The sequence below is a fragment of the Rhinoraja longicauda genome, chromosome 3 (genome assembly GCF_053455715.1).
Source record: "Rhinoraja longicauda isolate Sanriku21f chromosome 3, sRhiLon1.1, whole genome shotgun sequence".
NCBI lineage: Eukaryota > Metazoa > Chordata > Chondrichthyes > Rajiformes > Arhynchobatidae > Rhinoraja > Rhinoraja longicauda.
This window is the reverse complement of record NC_135955.1, coordinates 97616046-97632563: the sequence shown is the minus strand read 5'-3', so window position 1 is coordinate 97632563 and position 16518 is coordinate 97616046. Positions and strand designations below refer to the sequence as shown.

At 46.4% G+C, this 16518-nt stretch overlaps 1 protein-coding gene across 11 annotated transcripts in view; it reads right to left on the bottom strand.

The window, feature by feature from the left end:
• LOC144592204 (microtubule-associated serine/threonine-protein kinase 4-like) overlaps positions 1–16518 on the bottom strand; it is a 344807-nt gene that overhangs the window by 74995 nt on the left and 253294 nt on the right. For all 11 annotated transcript variants that reach the window (XM_078396718.1, XM_078396720.1, XM_078396725.1 and 8 more), the window contains 2 exons: positions 6811–6912; positions 3069–3201 (listed from right to left, as the gene is read on the bottom strand). In XM_078396718.1, coding sequence (XP_078252844.1) covers positions 3069–3201; positions 6811–6912 — 235 coding nt within the window. The remainder of the gene's footprint in view (positions 1–3068; positions 3202–6810; positions 6913–16518) is intronic.

The following is a 16518-nucleotide window of genomic DNA, read 5'->3' as shown; positions in this document are numbered from 1 at the left end:
GAAAATTTGGTCAGTTCGACTTATTCCTTCATAGGATAGCCTTCCTCCCTAATTTGAGGAAAGACGTCCTTGCTACTGAGGCAGTGCAGCGTAGGTTCACGAGGTTAATCCCCGGGATGGCGGTACTGTCGTATGAGGAAAGATTGGAAAGACTGGGCTTGTATACACTGGAGTTTAGAAGGATGAGGGAATCGTATAGAGGCTTATAAAATCCTGAAAGGACTGGACAAGCTAGATGCAGGAAAAATGTTCCCAATGTTGGGTGAGTCCAGAACCAGGGGCCACAGTCCAAGAATAAAGGGGAGGCCATTTACAACTGAGATGAGAAAAAACTTTTTCCACCCAGAGAGTTGTGAATTTGTGGAATTCTGTGCCACAGAAAGCAGTGGAGGCCAATTCACTGGATGAATTTAAAAGAGAGTTAGGTAGAGCTCTCGGGGTTAGCATAATCAAGGGATATGGGGAGAAGGCAGGCACGGGTTACTGACTGTGGATGATCAGCCATGATCACAATGAATGGCGGTGCTGGCTCGAAGGGCCAAATGGCCTTCTCCTGCACCTATTTTCAATGTTTCTATGCTTCATCCCTTGGGATTAAATCTACCAATTGTAAATGTAAAATAGGCACGGCATTTTTGAATTTTACGAGGATGTCGCCAGGACTTTGTGGCCTGAACTATGGGGAGAGGTTGAGCAGGCTAGGCCTCTATTTCTTGGAGCGCAGGAGGATGAGGGGTGATCTTATAGAGATGTAAGTAAATCATGAGAGGAATAGATTGGGTAAACGCACAGAGTCTCTTGGCCAGAGTAGGGGAATCAAGGACCAGAGGACATAGGTTTAGAGTTTAGAGATACAGCGCGGAAACAGGCCCTTTCGGCCCACCGGGTCCGCGCCGACCAGCGATACCCGTACAGATACTTACGAGGGACAATTTTTACATTTACCATTCCGACTAACCTGCAAACCTGTACGTCTTTGGAGTGTGGGAGGAAACTGAAGATCTCGGAGAAAACCCAGCAAGGTCATGGGAAGAACGTACAAACTCCGTACAGACAGCACCCGTAGTCGGGATTGAACCCGGGTCTCCGGCGCTGCATTCGCTGTAAGGCAGCAACTCTACCGCTGCGCCACCGTGCCGCCCAAAGTGAAGGGGAAATATTTAATAGGTATCTGAGGTGTAAATTTTTCCGCACAAAGGGTGGTGGTGGTGTATGGAACTCAGAGAAGGGAAATCAAGAACCAGGGGAATAGGTTTAAGGTGGGGGGGGGGAAAGATTTAATACGAACCCGAAGGGGCAACCTTTTTTACACAAAGGGGGGCGGGTGTATGGAACGAGCTGCCAGAGGAGGTAGTTGCGGCAGGTACTATCACAATGTTTAAAAAACATTTGGACAGGTACATTGATAGGACAGGTTTAGTGGGATAAGGGCCAAATGCAGGCAGGTAGGTAGGACTAGTGTAGATGTGGCATGTTGGTTGGCATGAGCAAGTTGGGCTGAATGGCCTGTTTCAACGCTGTATGACTATTATTGCAACTGCAAAATAAGTGCTTTCTGTTCAATTAGTGTTCAATCATCTTCCTGTGCTTAAACTATATTTTGTGGCTGATGCAGATTAGAAGAAACTCTATAATTGAGATTTAAATTTAATTGCAAGGTCTGAAATTTTCATTGTCCTTCAAGAAATTTCCCAGACAGCAAAAGAGAAAGCTTTTGATCAACATATTTTTGGCGAACTAATCAATGATTGCAAACGTAACTTCAATAATTACAGCTGAATATTAAAAATAAATCAGTGTTCACGATTGCAGTTCATAATCTATTTCATGTGACAGGAGTAGAATTAGGCCATTTGGCCCATCAAGTCTACTCCATTCATAGAAACATAGAAACATAGAAAATAGGTGCAGGAGTAGGCCATTCGGCCCTTCGAGCCTGCACCGCCATTCAATATGATCATGGCTGATCATCCAACTCAGTATCCTGTACCTGCCTTCTCTCCTTACCCCCTGATCCCTTTAGCCACCAGGGCCATATAACCATATAACCATATAAAAATTACAGCATGGAAACAGGCCCGTTCGGCCCTACCAGTCCACGCCGACCACTTTCTCTGACCTAGTCTCATTACCTGCTCTCAGACCATAACCCTCCAATCCCCTCCCATCCATATACCTATCCAATTTACTCTTAAATAATAAAATCGAGCCAGCCTCCACCACTTCCGCCGGAAGCTCATTCCACACAGCCACCACCCTCTGAGTAAAGAAGTTACCCCTCATGTTACCCCTAAACTTTTGTCCCTCAATTCTGAAGCTATGTCCCCTTCTAACTCCCTCTTAAATATAGCCAATGAACTGGCCTCAACTACCTTCTGTGGCAGAGAATTCCACAGATTCACCACTCTCTGGTCTATCTCTCCCTCCTCACCCCATTCTCCTCCCCATTACCCCCTGATACCTGCACTAATCAATTTGTAAGGAACTATAATAAAATGTCATGGAAATTACTGAACTGCTGCACGAAATTCAGGTCACTTCTTGTGCTTTGCAAGAAAAACAAACTGTGTTGCTGGAAGGGCAGTTAAAATGTTCCCTTTAACCTTCGAAAGCCTTTCGCATTCATTCCATTGAACATCGAAGAGGGAGATTGCACCTGCACAGTGGCGCAGCGGTAGAGTTGCTGCCTTACAGCACCAGAGACCCGGGTTCCATCACGACCACGGGTGCTGTCTGTAACAGGGTTTGTACGTTCTCCCTGTGACCTGCGTGGGTTTTCCCCGGGTGCTCCGGTTTCCTCCCACGCTCCAAAGCCGTGCAGGTTTGTGGGTGAATTTGGCTTCGGTAAAAATGGTAAGTTGCCACAAGTCTGGAGGGCATTGTTAGCGCACGGGGGGATGGCAGGTCGGTGCGGACTCGGTGGGCAGGATGGCCTGTTCCCGTGCCCTGTCTCCAAAGTCTAGAGTCTAAATTAACGTTCTACTGCAGATGTTGGAGTAAACGCTAAAGTGTTGTGCTGTATCTCTAAACCAAACAAAAACTAAAGAATGGAAGGAACATGCACTCACCTTCCAAAGGGTCTCTTGTGAGCCCCAGTTGACTGATGATGTAGCGGGGAATATCCGATTTAATGCCTTGCCCTTCTTTGGCATGTCCTTCCACTGCTTCCAACAAATGATAGAACTCTTCTGGATCAAACTCCTGAAGGAATATCGAAAACATATCTTGATCAACGACGCTAACGTTTAACAGAACATAGAACAGTAGAGAACAAGGAAAGGCCTTCCCTCCCCCCAAACACTGGCTCCCTATAATAGTTTCAATTGGTGTATTTGTTTGTATAGTATTCTGGTGGTGGGTTCTGTTTTGGTTTTATTCTATTGTATATATTATTTTAATATTTGAATAAATATTTTGGATTTTAAAAAAAACCAAAAAACACTGGCTCCCAGTACAGTACAGAATCGATTTCAAGCTCCTCCTAATCGCACAGGAAGCCCTAAACGGGCTCCCCCCCCCATATCAAAAATCTTCTAACCCACCACTCTATCTCCAGGTCCCTCAGGTCGGCCGACTTGGGGCTACTGACTATCCCGCGGTCTAGGCTTAAGCTCAGGGGTGACCGCGCTTTTGCGGTTGCAGCTCCTAGACTGTGGAACAGCATCCCTCTCTCCATCAGAACTGCCCCCTCCATCGACTCCTTTAAGTCCAGGCTCAAAACCTATTTCTACTCCCTAGCGTTTGAGGCCCTCTGAGGAGGCGCTGTGAACTGTAAACTGTTTATGTCTGTGTTGTTGGGTTTGTGTGATATTGTGTGTTATTTTTTAGTACCTGCACTGATGTACAGCACTTTGGTCAACGTGGGTTGTGTTTAAGCGTGCTATACAAGTAAAATTGACTTGACTTGAATGTCAGTGCCAACAATGTCTGATGCCAAGACCAAATCTTATCGATCTGCACATGAGCCATATCTTTCCATATCCAAGACAGGCACAAAGTGCTGGAGTCTGAAGAAGGGTCCCGACCCAAAACGTCACCCATCCTTTTTCTCCAGAGATTCTACCTGACCCTCTGAGTTACTCCAGCACTTTGTGTCTTTCTTTGGTATAGATCTGCAGTTCCTTTCTACACATTCCCTCAATATCCATATAACTATCTATTTTTAATTGCCTCTATCGTATAGACAATAGACAATAGGTGCATGGGTAGGCCATTCGGCCCTTCGAGCCAGCACCACCATTCAATGTGATCATGGCTGATCATTCTCAATCAGTACCCCGTTCCTGCCTTCTCCCCATACCCCCTGACTCCACTATCCTTAAGAGCTCTATCTAGCTCTCTCTTGAATGCATTCAGAGAATTGGCCTCCACTGCCTTCTGAGGCAGTGAATTCCACAGATTTACAACTCTCTGACTGAAAAAGTTTTTCCTCCACATCTGCCTCCACAACCACCCACAACCAGTGTTTTCCAGACACTCACCATCCACTGTGTAAAAGAAAATTGCCCCACCATATCTCTTCACCTTAAAGCTAATGCCTTCTAGTATTTGATTTTTCTGCCCTGAGAAAAAGGTTCTGACTGTCTTCCCTATCATAAGTTCATAAGTCATAGGAGCAGAATTCAGCCATTTGGGCCATCGAGTCTACTCCGCCTTTCAATCATGGCTGATCGATCTCTCCCTCCTAATCCCATTCACCTGCCTTCTCCCCATAAACATTGACACCCTTATTAAACAAAAATCTGTCAATCTCCACTTTATAAATACCCACTTACTTGACCTCCGCAGTCTCATCTGTGGCAATGAATTCCACAGATTCATCACCCGCTGAATTAAAGAATCCCTCCTCAATTCTCGACCCGAAACGTCACCCATTCCTTCATATCATCATATCATATCATATATATACAGCCGGAAACAGGCCTTTTCGGCCCACTAAGTCCGTGCCGCCCAGCGATCCCCGCACATTAACACTATCCTACACCCACTAGGGACAATTTTTACCTTTACCTAGCCAATTAACCTACATACCTGTACGTCTTTGGAGTGTGGGAGGAAACCGAAGATCTCGGAGAAAACCCACGCAGGTCACGGGGAGAACGTACAAACTCCTTACAGTGCAGCACCCGTAGTCAGGATCGAACATGAGTCTCCGGCGCTGCATTCGCTGTAAAGCAGCAACTCTACCGCTGCGCTACCGTGCTGCCCTCTACCGCTGCGCTACCGTGCCGCTACCGTTCTCTCCTGAGATGCTGCCTGACCTGCTGAGTTACTCCAGCATTTTGTGAAATAAATACCTTCGATTGGTACCAGCATCTGCAGTTATTTTCTTATATTACCCTTTCTAGAGGAATGTCCTTTTATTCTGAGCCTATCAATGCTTGCCATAATTGATATATTGACATAAGATACAAAGTGCTGGAGTAACTCAGAGGGTCAGGTAGAACCTCTGGAGAAAAAAGATGGGTGACGTTTTTGGTCGGGACCCTTCTTCAGACTCCAGCACTTTGTATCTTGGATAAGCAAGGATATGGCTCATGTGCAGATCGATAAGATTTGGTCTTGGCATCAGATTGATATATAATAAGTATACTCTTATCAAATCTCCCTGCAACCCCTGGTGTTCTATGCATTTACTTATTATTGGTAATAGGTCTTGAAAGTGAGATTGAAGAAAGTCATAATAGTTTTCAGTTTTCACCGGACACATTTGGACTATTTGGAGTGTGACGTTTTGATTTGGTCATGGTGTTGATGGAAAGATGCCGTCAAGCTGGAAACGGTGCAGAGAGACGAGGATGTTGCCAGGATTGGACGGTACAGGAAAGATGTTGTCAAGCTGGAAAGGGTGCGGAGAAGCTTTACGAGGATGCCGCCAGGACGCGAGGCCCTGAGCTGCAGGGAGAGGTTGAGCAGGCTGGGACTCTATTCCCTGGAGAGCAAGAGGATGAGGCGCGATCTTGTAGAGGTGTACAAAATCACGAGGGGAATAGATGGAGTGAATGCACAGAGTCTTTGACTCAAGGTGAGAGGGAATCAAGAACCAGAGACCACGGTGAGAGGGGTGACTTTTTCCACACAGTACATGGAATGAGCTGCCAGAGGAGATAGTTGAGGAAGATATTCTCACATGTGGACAGATACATGGCTAGGACAGGCTTAGTGGCATATATGGGCCAAACGCAGGCTGGTGGGGCTACTGTAGATGTGACATATTGGTTGGCATGGGCAAGTTGGGCCGAAGAGTATGTTTCCACTAGGGTTGCCAACTGTCCCGTATTAGCCGGGACATCCCGTATTTTGGGCTAAATTGGTTTCGCCCGAACGGGATCGCCCTTGTCCCGTATTAGGCCCGGGGGGGCGCTGTAGGCCCGAAAGCCGTAGGCCTGGACGCTGTAGGCCTGGACGCTGAAGGCCTGGACAGTGTAGGTCTGGACAGTGTAGGCCTGGAGGCCCAGGAGCTGCCTAACGAAGGTTGCCTAGCAACCCGCCTCCCGGCCCGGGAGGCTACCATTGGTGGAGCGAGAGCACGCGGCCGCTGGCTGGGTGAGGTCACGTGGGACACGGGGCGGTGACATTACCTTGTCCCGTATTTGGGAGTGAGATAGTTGGCGCCCCTAGTTTCCACACTACATGACACTGTGGCCCTTTGATATGGCTGCCTTTTGGAGTTCCGCAAACATCTCTCTCAAAAGAAAATTTCCCACTCCGAATTGATTTTAAATTCGGCACATGCTCGTATTTACGCCATTGACATTTTCATGTCTTTTGTCCGAAAAATATGTACGTTTATTTTTAAAAAGGACTCACCAGACATTCCAGCAAACGAGCTGGCCGGGCGATGATGATCAATAGTTTCCTGACCAGCTGATCAATGACCGTTTGTTCATTACTTTCAGAACGTTTGTGAGCCTAGATAATGAGAAAAGAAAAATGTGAACAAAGTTTTCTCCAAGAGTGTAATTTTAATTTAGTTCAGTTGATGGTCACGTGTACCGAGCGAGGTACAGTGAAAAGCTTATTGTTGCGTGCTAACCAGTCAGCGGAAAGACAACGCATGATTACAATCGAGCCGTCCGCAGTGTACAGATACGGGATAAAGGGAATAACGTTAAGTGCAAGATAAATTCCAGTAGTAAAAGTCTGGTTAAAGATAGTCCAAGGACCTCCAAGGAGGTAGATAATAGCTCAGGACCGCTCTCTAGTTGGTGATAGGATGGTTCAGTTGCCTGATAACAGCCGGGAAGAAACTGCCCCTGGATCTGGAGGTGTGCAGTTTTCACACTTCTGTACCTCTTGCCTGATGGGAGAGGGGAGAAGAGGGAGTGACCTGGGTAAGAATAGTTTTTTAATTAAAATATGTGCAGAGAGCATATTCAGCATTAAAGTAGACACAAGGAACTGCAGATGCGGGTTCACAAAATCACACAAATTGCTGGAGTAACTCAGCAGGTCTGGCAGGAAGGAAGCACCAGACCCTGAACGTCACCTATTCATGTTCTCCTGAGATGCTGTCCCTGGATCTGTGCACTGGGAACGGCTCGATTGAAATCATGTACAGTCTTTCTGCTGACTAGATGGCACGTAACAGAGGAAGTTTTTCACATGATAATAATAAATAAAACTATTCACATCCTCCAGAGATGCTGCCTGACCCACTGAGTTACTCTGGCACTTTGTGTCTTTTTCAGTAAAGTATTCAGAATCATGACTGAAACATAGAAACATAGAAAATAGGTGCAGGAGGAGGCCATTTGGCCCTTCGAGCCAGCACCGCCATTCATTGCGATCATGGCTGATCATCCACAATCAGTAACCCATGCCTGCCTTCTCCCCATATCACTTGATTCCACTAGCCTCAAGAGCTCTATCTAACTCTCTTTTAAATTCATCCAGTGATTTGGCCTCCACTGCCTTCTGTGGCAGAGAATTCCACAAATTCACAACACTCTGGGTGAAAAAGTTTTTTCTCACATCAGTTTTAAATGGCATCCCCTTTATTCTTAGACTGTGGCCCCTGGTTCTGGACTCCCCCAACATTAGGAACATTTTTCCTGCATCTAGCTTGTCCAGTCCTTTCATAATTTTATATGTCTCTATAAGATCCCCTCTCATCCTTCCAAACTCCAGTGAATACAAGCCCAGTCTTTCCAATCTTTCCTCATGTGATAGTCCCGCAATCCTGAGGATCAACCTCGTGAGCCTACGCTGCACTGCCTCAATAGCAAGGATGTCCTTCATCAATTTAGGGGACCAAAACTGCACACAATACTCCAGATGCGGTCTCACCAGGGCCCTGCACAACCGCAGAAGGACCTCTTTACTCCTATACTCAAATCCTCTCGTTATGAAGGCCAACATGCCATTAGCTTTCTAAGAAGTATCCCGACCTGAAATGTTACCAGTTCATGTTCTCCAGAGATGCTGCCTGTCCTGCAGAGTTACTCCAGTAACTTTTTCAGTATTAAAGCATTCAGTATCAAAACCGAAGAAGGGTCCTGACCCGAAACGTTGCCGGGCCTTTCCCTCCGCAGATGCTGAGTACAACACAAAGTGGTGGAGTAACTCAGCAGGTCAGGCAGCATCTGCGGATGGAATGGACAGACATTTTGGGCCAGGACCCGTATTTAAACTCCTTCAAACCTTCACCACCCTCCAGGTAATGACATTTCTCCCCATCTTCTTTCTACGGGCACGTCTGTTTATTCTGAGGCTGTCCTCTGGCCCCAGACTTATAAAAGTTCAAAGTTGTGGCAGGAGCAGAATTAGGCCATTCGGCCCACCGAGTCCACTGCGCCATTCAATACTGGCTTACCTTTCCCCCTCGACCCCGTTCTCCTGCCTTCTCTCCATAACTTCTGACACCCGTAATAATCAAGAATCTATCTATCATTGTCTTTAAAATATCCATTGACTTGGCATTCACAGCCTTCTGTGGCAATGAATTCCACAGATTCACCACCCTATGACACAGAAAATAGGTGCAGGTGTAGGCCATTCGGCCCTTCGAGCCTGCACCGCCATTCAATATGATCATGGCTGATCATCCAACTCAGTATCCCGTACCTGCCTTCTCTCCATACCCCCTGATCCCTTTAGCCACAAGGGCCACATCTAACTCCCTCTTAAATATAGCCAATGAACTGGCCTCAACTACCTTCTGTGGCAGAGAATTTCACAGACTCACCACTCTCTGTGTGAAGAAATGTTTTTTCATCTCGGTCCTAAAAGACTTCCCCCTTATCCTTAAGCTGTGACCCCTTGTTCTGGACTTCCCCAACATCGGGAACAATCTTCCCGCATCTAGCCTCTCCAACCCCTTAAGAATTTTATATGTTTCTATAAGATCCCCCCTCAGTCTTCTAAATTCCAGCGAGTATAAGCCTCCTCATCTCCTTCCTAAAGGAAGATCTTTTTATTCTGAGGCTGTGGCCTCTGGTCCCAGACTCTCCCACTGGTGGAAACATCCTCTCCACATCCACTCCATCCAGGCCTTGCACTGTTCTTTCCGACGTCATTCTATCTGAACGCTATTGAACGCAGTGTCCAGCAGAAGGAGCTGATGGCACAGTAGTGTGAGTTAGTTACACAAAACGTATCCTTGGCCATCTATTAAGAGGCAGGTCCAGCCAGCAATTAAACCACACGATGAAATCCCTATTCCAGTATAAAAGACAATTGTGACAGCCACTAGACGAACTGTCCATAATTATTTTAAGAATACCAGCAGCTGCCACTTCTGAATGTCTGCTGAGCTTGTTATAAAGTTGAGCACGAATATGGCAGAATTGCACTTCAGAGCTGTAATTGTTCAAAGTTTTTCAATGCGCTTCAGTGTTTTGATGTGGTTATGCTTTATTCTTAATTGTTAACTGTATGATTGTGTTGTCATTTGTGCGCGGGGCACCAAGGAACATTCCTTGTATATGCACATACTTGGCCAATAAACCTATTCATTCATTCATTCATTCATTCATTTATACAGGCCGTTGAAAACCTTTAAGGCATTCTTACGTAGAAACAAAGAAAATAGGTGCAGGAGGAGGCCATTTGGCACTTCGAGCCAGCACCGCCATTCATTGTGATCGTGGCTGATCAACCAGTCTGAAGAAGGGTCTCGACCCGAAACGTCACGCATTCCTTCTCTCCCGAGATGCTGCCTGACCTGCTGAGTTACTCCAGCATTTTGTGAATAAATACCTTCAATTTGTACCAGTATCTGCAGTTATATTCTTATATGTATATATATATGTCAACCACAATCAGTAACCCGTGCCTGCCTTCTCCCCATATCCCTTGATTCCGCTAGCTTCTAGAGCTCCATCTAACCCTCTTTTAAATTCATCCAGTGAATCGGGCTCCACTGCCCTCTGTGGCAGAGAATTCCACAAATTCACAACTCTCTGGGTGAAGAAGTTCTTTCTCGTCTCCGTTTTAAGTGGCCTCCCCTTTGTTGACACAACAGGCATAAAAAAAGTCATGGTTTGCAACCCACTTTCAGTTCTATTACGCCCCGTAGCAAACAAAATCAACGGGGAATCCTTTGAATTAAAGGAATAGGTGACGTTTCGGGTCGAGACGAGACCCTTCTACAGACTGAGTGTCAGGGGAAAGGGAAACGAGAGATATAGACGGCGATGCAGAGAGATATTGAACAAATGAAATAAAGATATGCTAAACAAGTAACGATGGTCGAGGAAACAAGGAGCCCACAATGGTCCATTGTTGGCTGTGTTATCACCGAGCCCGCTGCCAACAATTGACCATTGTGGGTTCCTTGTTTCCTCGACCATCGTTACTTGTTTAGCATATCTTTCATTCATTTGTTCTACATCACCGTCAGTATCTCTCGTTCCCCTGACTCTCAGTCTGAAGAAGGGTCTCGACCCGAAATATCACCTATTCCTCTTCTCCGGAGAAGCTGCCTGGCCCGTTGAGTTACTCCAGCCTTTTTGTGTCTCTCGACGGTTTAAACCAGCATCTGCAGTTCTTTCCTTACTTACAAAATTCTTAAGGAGTTGGACAGGCTAGATGCAGGAAGATTGTTCCCGATGTTGGGGAAGTCCAGAACAAGGGGTCACAGTTTAAGGATAAGGGGGAAGTCTTTTAGGACCGAGATGAGAAGGGTTTTTTTTCACACAGAGAGTGGTGAATCTGTTGAATTCTCTGCCACAGAAGGTAGTTGAGGCCAGTTCATTGGCTATATTTAAGAGGGAGTTAGATGTGGCCCTTGTGGCTAAAGGGATCAGGGGGTATGGAGAGAAGGCAGGTACGGGATACTGAGTTGGATGATCAGCCATGATCATATTGAATGGCGGTGCAGGCTCGAAGGGCTGAATGGCCTACTCCTGCACCTATTTTCTATGTTTCTTCCTGCACTTCCAATTTAAGGTTTCAAGCTGCTTTTACGAATCTAAACAAAAACATTCAAAGAAATGATTTCGAGATGTCCGGACCAGATGACAAAGAATAATTTTATATTATTATTGTTCATTTTTTTGTACTTTTTTAATATTTCAGGTAGCTAAAACACACTTCAAAGGAAAGGGTTGGTTAAAGATCAGGAGATTTCTGCCTCCATTTCATATTTCAAAGCAAAACTAGTACGAAGGGAAAAAAGAAAAACTGCCTTGACATAATGATTCTTACTTGCAAGCATCCCCTTTATCTGTCAATGCGGAGCAAAACCTTTAAATTATTTATCCAAAGTCTCTGCATACTCATTAGACGATCTCAAGACATCTGTCTTAGGGCAAAGATTCTTTACATCACTTGGACAAGTCAGCTCGATGGCCTTACATTATACTCCTTACATTATACCGCCAAAGCAACTCATGTCACATGCCAGAGGTCTATTGTCCCATTATGTCCACCTTCTTGTCATCAGGAATCCGCCTTAAAAGTCTCCTTTGACTTGTTCTTAGCCTCAGAGTTAAAGGACGTTACTTTCGGAAGCTGATAAGGAGGAATTTCTTTAGTCGGAGGGTGGAATTCTTTGCCACAGAAGGCCAAGTCAATGGATATTTCTAAAGCAGTGATAGATTTTTCATTAGTACCGGTGTCAGAGGTTATGGGGAGAAGGCAGGAGAATGGAGTTCGAAGGGAGAGATAGATCAGCCACGATTGAACGGTGGAGTAGACCTGACGGGCCGAATGGCCTAATTCTGCTCCTGTCATGTGACCTTCTGAAGTAATTCTGCACGAGCTGATAAATGTATACAGCTTCTGAAATCAAATTATAACTTTAATAACTCAGAGTCATACAGCGTGGAAACAGGCCCTTCGGCCCAACTTGCCCACACCGGCCAACATGTCTCATGTACACGAGTCCCACCCGCCTGCGTTTAGCCCCTATTCCTCTAAACCTGTCCTACCCATGTACCTGTCTATTGATTCTTACACGTTGCGATAGAACCTGTCACAACTACCCCCTCCGGCAGCTCGTTCCATGCACCCACCACCTTTTGTGTGAAAAAGATTCCTATTAGTTCTTTTGCCCTTCACCTTAAACCCATGTCTTCTGGTCCCCAATTCCCCTACCCTGGGCAAGAGACACTGTGCGTCTACCCGATCTATTCCTCTCATGATTTTGTACACGTCTATAAGATCACCCCACATCCTCCTGCGTTCCAAGGAATAGATCCATTCCCGAAATGATTTTAAGACAGAAAATCTGAACACATTTTTTTTAAAATCGAGAGTATCCAAATCTATATCTGAATCTGAACCATGGCAGCAACATTTACAGAGGATGAACAAAAATTGCTTCTCTCTTTAATTCCCGACAGTTCTGTGTTCTCCAGAGCTCAATTAGTTACCCTCCATCATTCTCTAATGCAGCATGTGGTCATTAATTCACATGGAATGCATGAAATGAACATCATTATGGAGGGATTCCAATTGGACAGGTTTCTGCTGGTAAGGCTTTACAAAAAAGTTACAGATAATCAAAGTGATTGGCATTTTTATTTGCTGCGACTAAAATAACGGAAAATAATAAAAAAAGGCTTCGGAAGATAAAACCCAGAAGCTTTAACTCAGAACAGAGAGCATCATGGGTGGCGCAGCGGTAGAGTTGCTGCCTTACAGCGAATGCAGCGCCGGAGACCCGGGTTCCATCCCGACTACGGGCGCCGTCTGTACGGAGTTTGTACGTTCTCCCCGTGACCTGCGTGGGTTTTCTCCGAGAAACTTTTTCAGTCAGAGAGTTGTGAATCTGTGGAATTCTCTGCCTCAGAAGGCAGTGGAAGCCAATTCTCTGAATGCATTCAAGAGAGAGCTGGATAGAGCTCTTAAGGATAGCGGAGTCAGGGGGTATGGGGAGAAGGCAGGAACGGGGTACTGATTGAGAATGATCAGCCATGATCACATTGAATGGCGGTGCTGGCTCGAAGGGCTGAATGGCCTCCTCCTGCACCTATTGTCTATTGTCTATCTCCGGTTTCCTCCCACACTCCAAAGACGTACAGGTTTGTAGGTTAATTGACTGGGTAAAATGTAAAAATTGTCGCTAGTGGGTGTAGGATAGTGTTAATGTGCGGGGATCGCTGGTCGGCGCGGACCCGGTGGGCCGAAAATGGCCTGCTTCCGCGCTGTATCTCTAAACTAAACTAAGTACTCCACAGGAACTTGCAGGAACAATGTTTGCACCGAACATGATGCCGTTAAACTGGACTCATCTGCCTGTACATGATCCATGTCCCTCTATTCCCTGCACTGCCAAGTGCCTGTCGAAAGACTCTTAAACGTCATTATCGTATCTGCCACCATCACACCTGGCAATGCGTTCCAGGCCCCCACCTCTCTCTGTGTAAAATAAAAAGGTAGACACAAAATGCTGGAGCAACTCAGCGGGACAGGCAGCATCTCGGGAGAGAAGGAATGGGTGACATTTCGGGTCGAGACCCTTCGTCAGACTGATGTCAGGGGAGGGGGCGGGACAAAGACAGAATGTAGTCAGAGACAGGAAGTTTGGTGGGAGAACTGGGAAGGGGGTGGGGATAGAGAAGGAAAGCAGGGACTGGCTGAAGTTAGAGGAGTCAATGTTCATACCGCTGGGGTGTAAACTACCCAAGCGAAATATGAGGTGTAAAATACTTACCCCGCAAATCTCCATTAGGCTTTCCCCCTCCCTCAAGTGATTGGGCATTTTTAAGGTGCTGATAGGCAGATTCTTGATTAGTACAGGTGTCAGGGGTTAGGCAGGGGAGAAGGCAGGAGAATGGGGTTGAGAGGGAGTGCTAGATCAGCCTTGATTGAACGGTAGAGTAGACTTGATGGGCTGAATGGCCTAACTCTTGCTCCTAGAACTTATGAATTTCCACCTTCTAAGTTGCTGAGCAAATTCAGCAATGCCATGAGCACATTCCCTCGATTCTGTAACATATTGAGGAGTAATGGTGGGTGGAAAAGAGCTTTGAATTTAAATAAATTGGTATTTTCAGCTTCAATCTTATTTCTTTTTTTAAGAAAGGATTTCTGCCCCATCCGGCTGTTACACAAAATATCTCCACGGAGGTTGAAGCCTTGTACTTTAGCTTTTCCTAAAAGCCCAGAGATTGCTGCAGATGATAGAGTCATAGAGTGATACAGCATGGAAACAGGGCCCTTCGGCCCAACCTGCCCACACTGGCCAACATGCCCCATCGACACTAGTCCCACCTGCCTGCGTTTGGCCCATATACCTCCAAACCTATCCAATCCACGTCCTCTCCAGGTGTTACCCTTCTTTCCACAGTTTACATTTAGGTTTATTATTGTCACATGTGCCAAGGTTAGGGTTTGCCAACTTTCTCACTCCCAAATAAGGGACAAAAGGTGATGTCACCGCCCCGCGCTCCACGTGACCTCACCCAGCCAGCGGCCACGTGCTCCCGCTCCACCAACGGTGGCCGCCTGGGCTGGGAGGCGGGTTGCTACGCAACCTCCGTAAGGTGGTGCCCGGGCCTCCGGGCCTACATCGTCCAGGCCTACAGCGGCCCCCCGGGCCTACAGTGTCCGGGCATACAGTGTTCGAGCCAACAGTGCCCGGGCCCACAGCGCCCCCTGGGCCTACTACGGGACAAGGGCGGTCCCATACGGGACAAACCAATTTAGCCCAATATACGGGACAGTTGGCAACCCTGTGAAAAGTTTTGTTTTGCATGCTAACTAAACAGATCAGATATACCATACATTGTCTTAAGTACCATCAATATCGCTCACTCCCCTTTCCCTTGACTCTGAGTCTCGGCCCGAAACGTCACCTTTATTAAGGGGTTGGACACGTTAGAGGCAGGAAACATGTTCCCAATGTTGGGGGAGTCCAGAACCAGGGGCCACAGTTTAAGAATAAGGGGTAGGCCATTTAGAACAGAGACGAGGAAAAACTTTTTCAGTCAGAGAGTTGTGAATCTGTGGAATTCTCTGCCTCAGAAGGCAGTGGAGGCCAATTCTCTGAATACATTCAAGAGAGAGCTAGATAGAACTCTTAAGGATAGCAGAGTCAGGGGGTATGGGGAGAAGGCAGGAACGGGGTACTGATTGAGAATGATCAGCCATGATCACATTTAATGGTGGTGCTGGCTCGAAGGGCCGAATGGCCTACTCCTGCACCTATTTTCTATTGTCTATTGTCTATTGTCACCTATTACTTTTTTCCAGAGATGCTGACTGGCCCGCTGAGTTGCTCCAGATTTTTATGTCTGTCTTCAGTAAATACAATCAAGTCAAACTCAAGCGAAAGGGAAGATACAGAGTGCAGAATACAGTTCTCAGCGTTGTAAGTGCATCAGTTCCAGAGACAAAGTCCAATGTCCACAATGGGGTAGAGGTGAATCGGACAGTACCCTAGCTGATGGAAGGACCTTTCAGAACCTGGAGGGGAAGTTGTTCCTGAGTCTGGTGGTGCGTGCTTCCAAGCTCCTGTATCTCCTGCCCGTCGGGAGAAGAAGGAATGTACGAGGATGTTGCCAGGACTAGAGGGTGTGAGCTTTAGGGAGAGGTTGAGTAGGCTGGGTCTCTATTCCTTGGAGCACAGGAGGATGAGGGGAGATATCATATCATATCATATATATACAGCCGGAAACAGGCCTTTTCGGCCCACCAAGTCCGTGCCGCCCAGCGATCCCCGTACATTAACACTATCCTACACCCACTAGGGACAATTTTTACATTTACCCAGCCAATTAACCTACATACCTGTACGTCTTTGGAGTGTGGGAGGAAACCGAAGATCTCGGAGAAAACCCACGCAGGTCACGGGGAGAACGTACAAACTCCTTACAGTGCAGCACCCGTAGTCAGGATCGAACCTGAGTCTCCGGCGCTGCATTCGCTGTAAAGCAGCAACTCTACCGCTGCGCTACCGTGCCGCCCATCTTATAGAGGTGTACAAAATCATGAGAGGAATAGATTAGATTAAGAATAAGGGGTAGGCCATTTAGAACGGAGATGAGAACTAAAATATTAATTTATTAAAAAAAACAATTACAAAAAATCGGTAGCACAGCGGTAGAGTTGCTGCCTCACAGCGCCAGA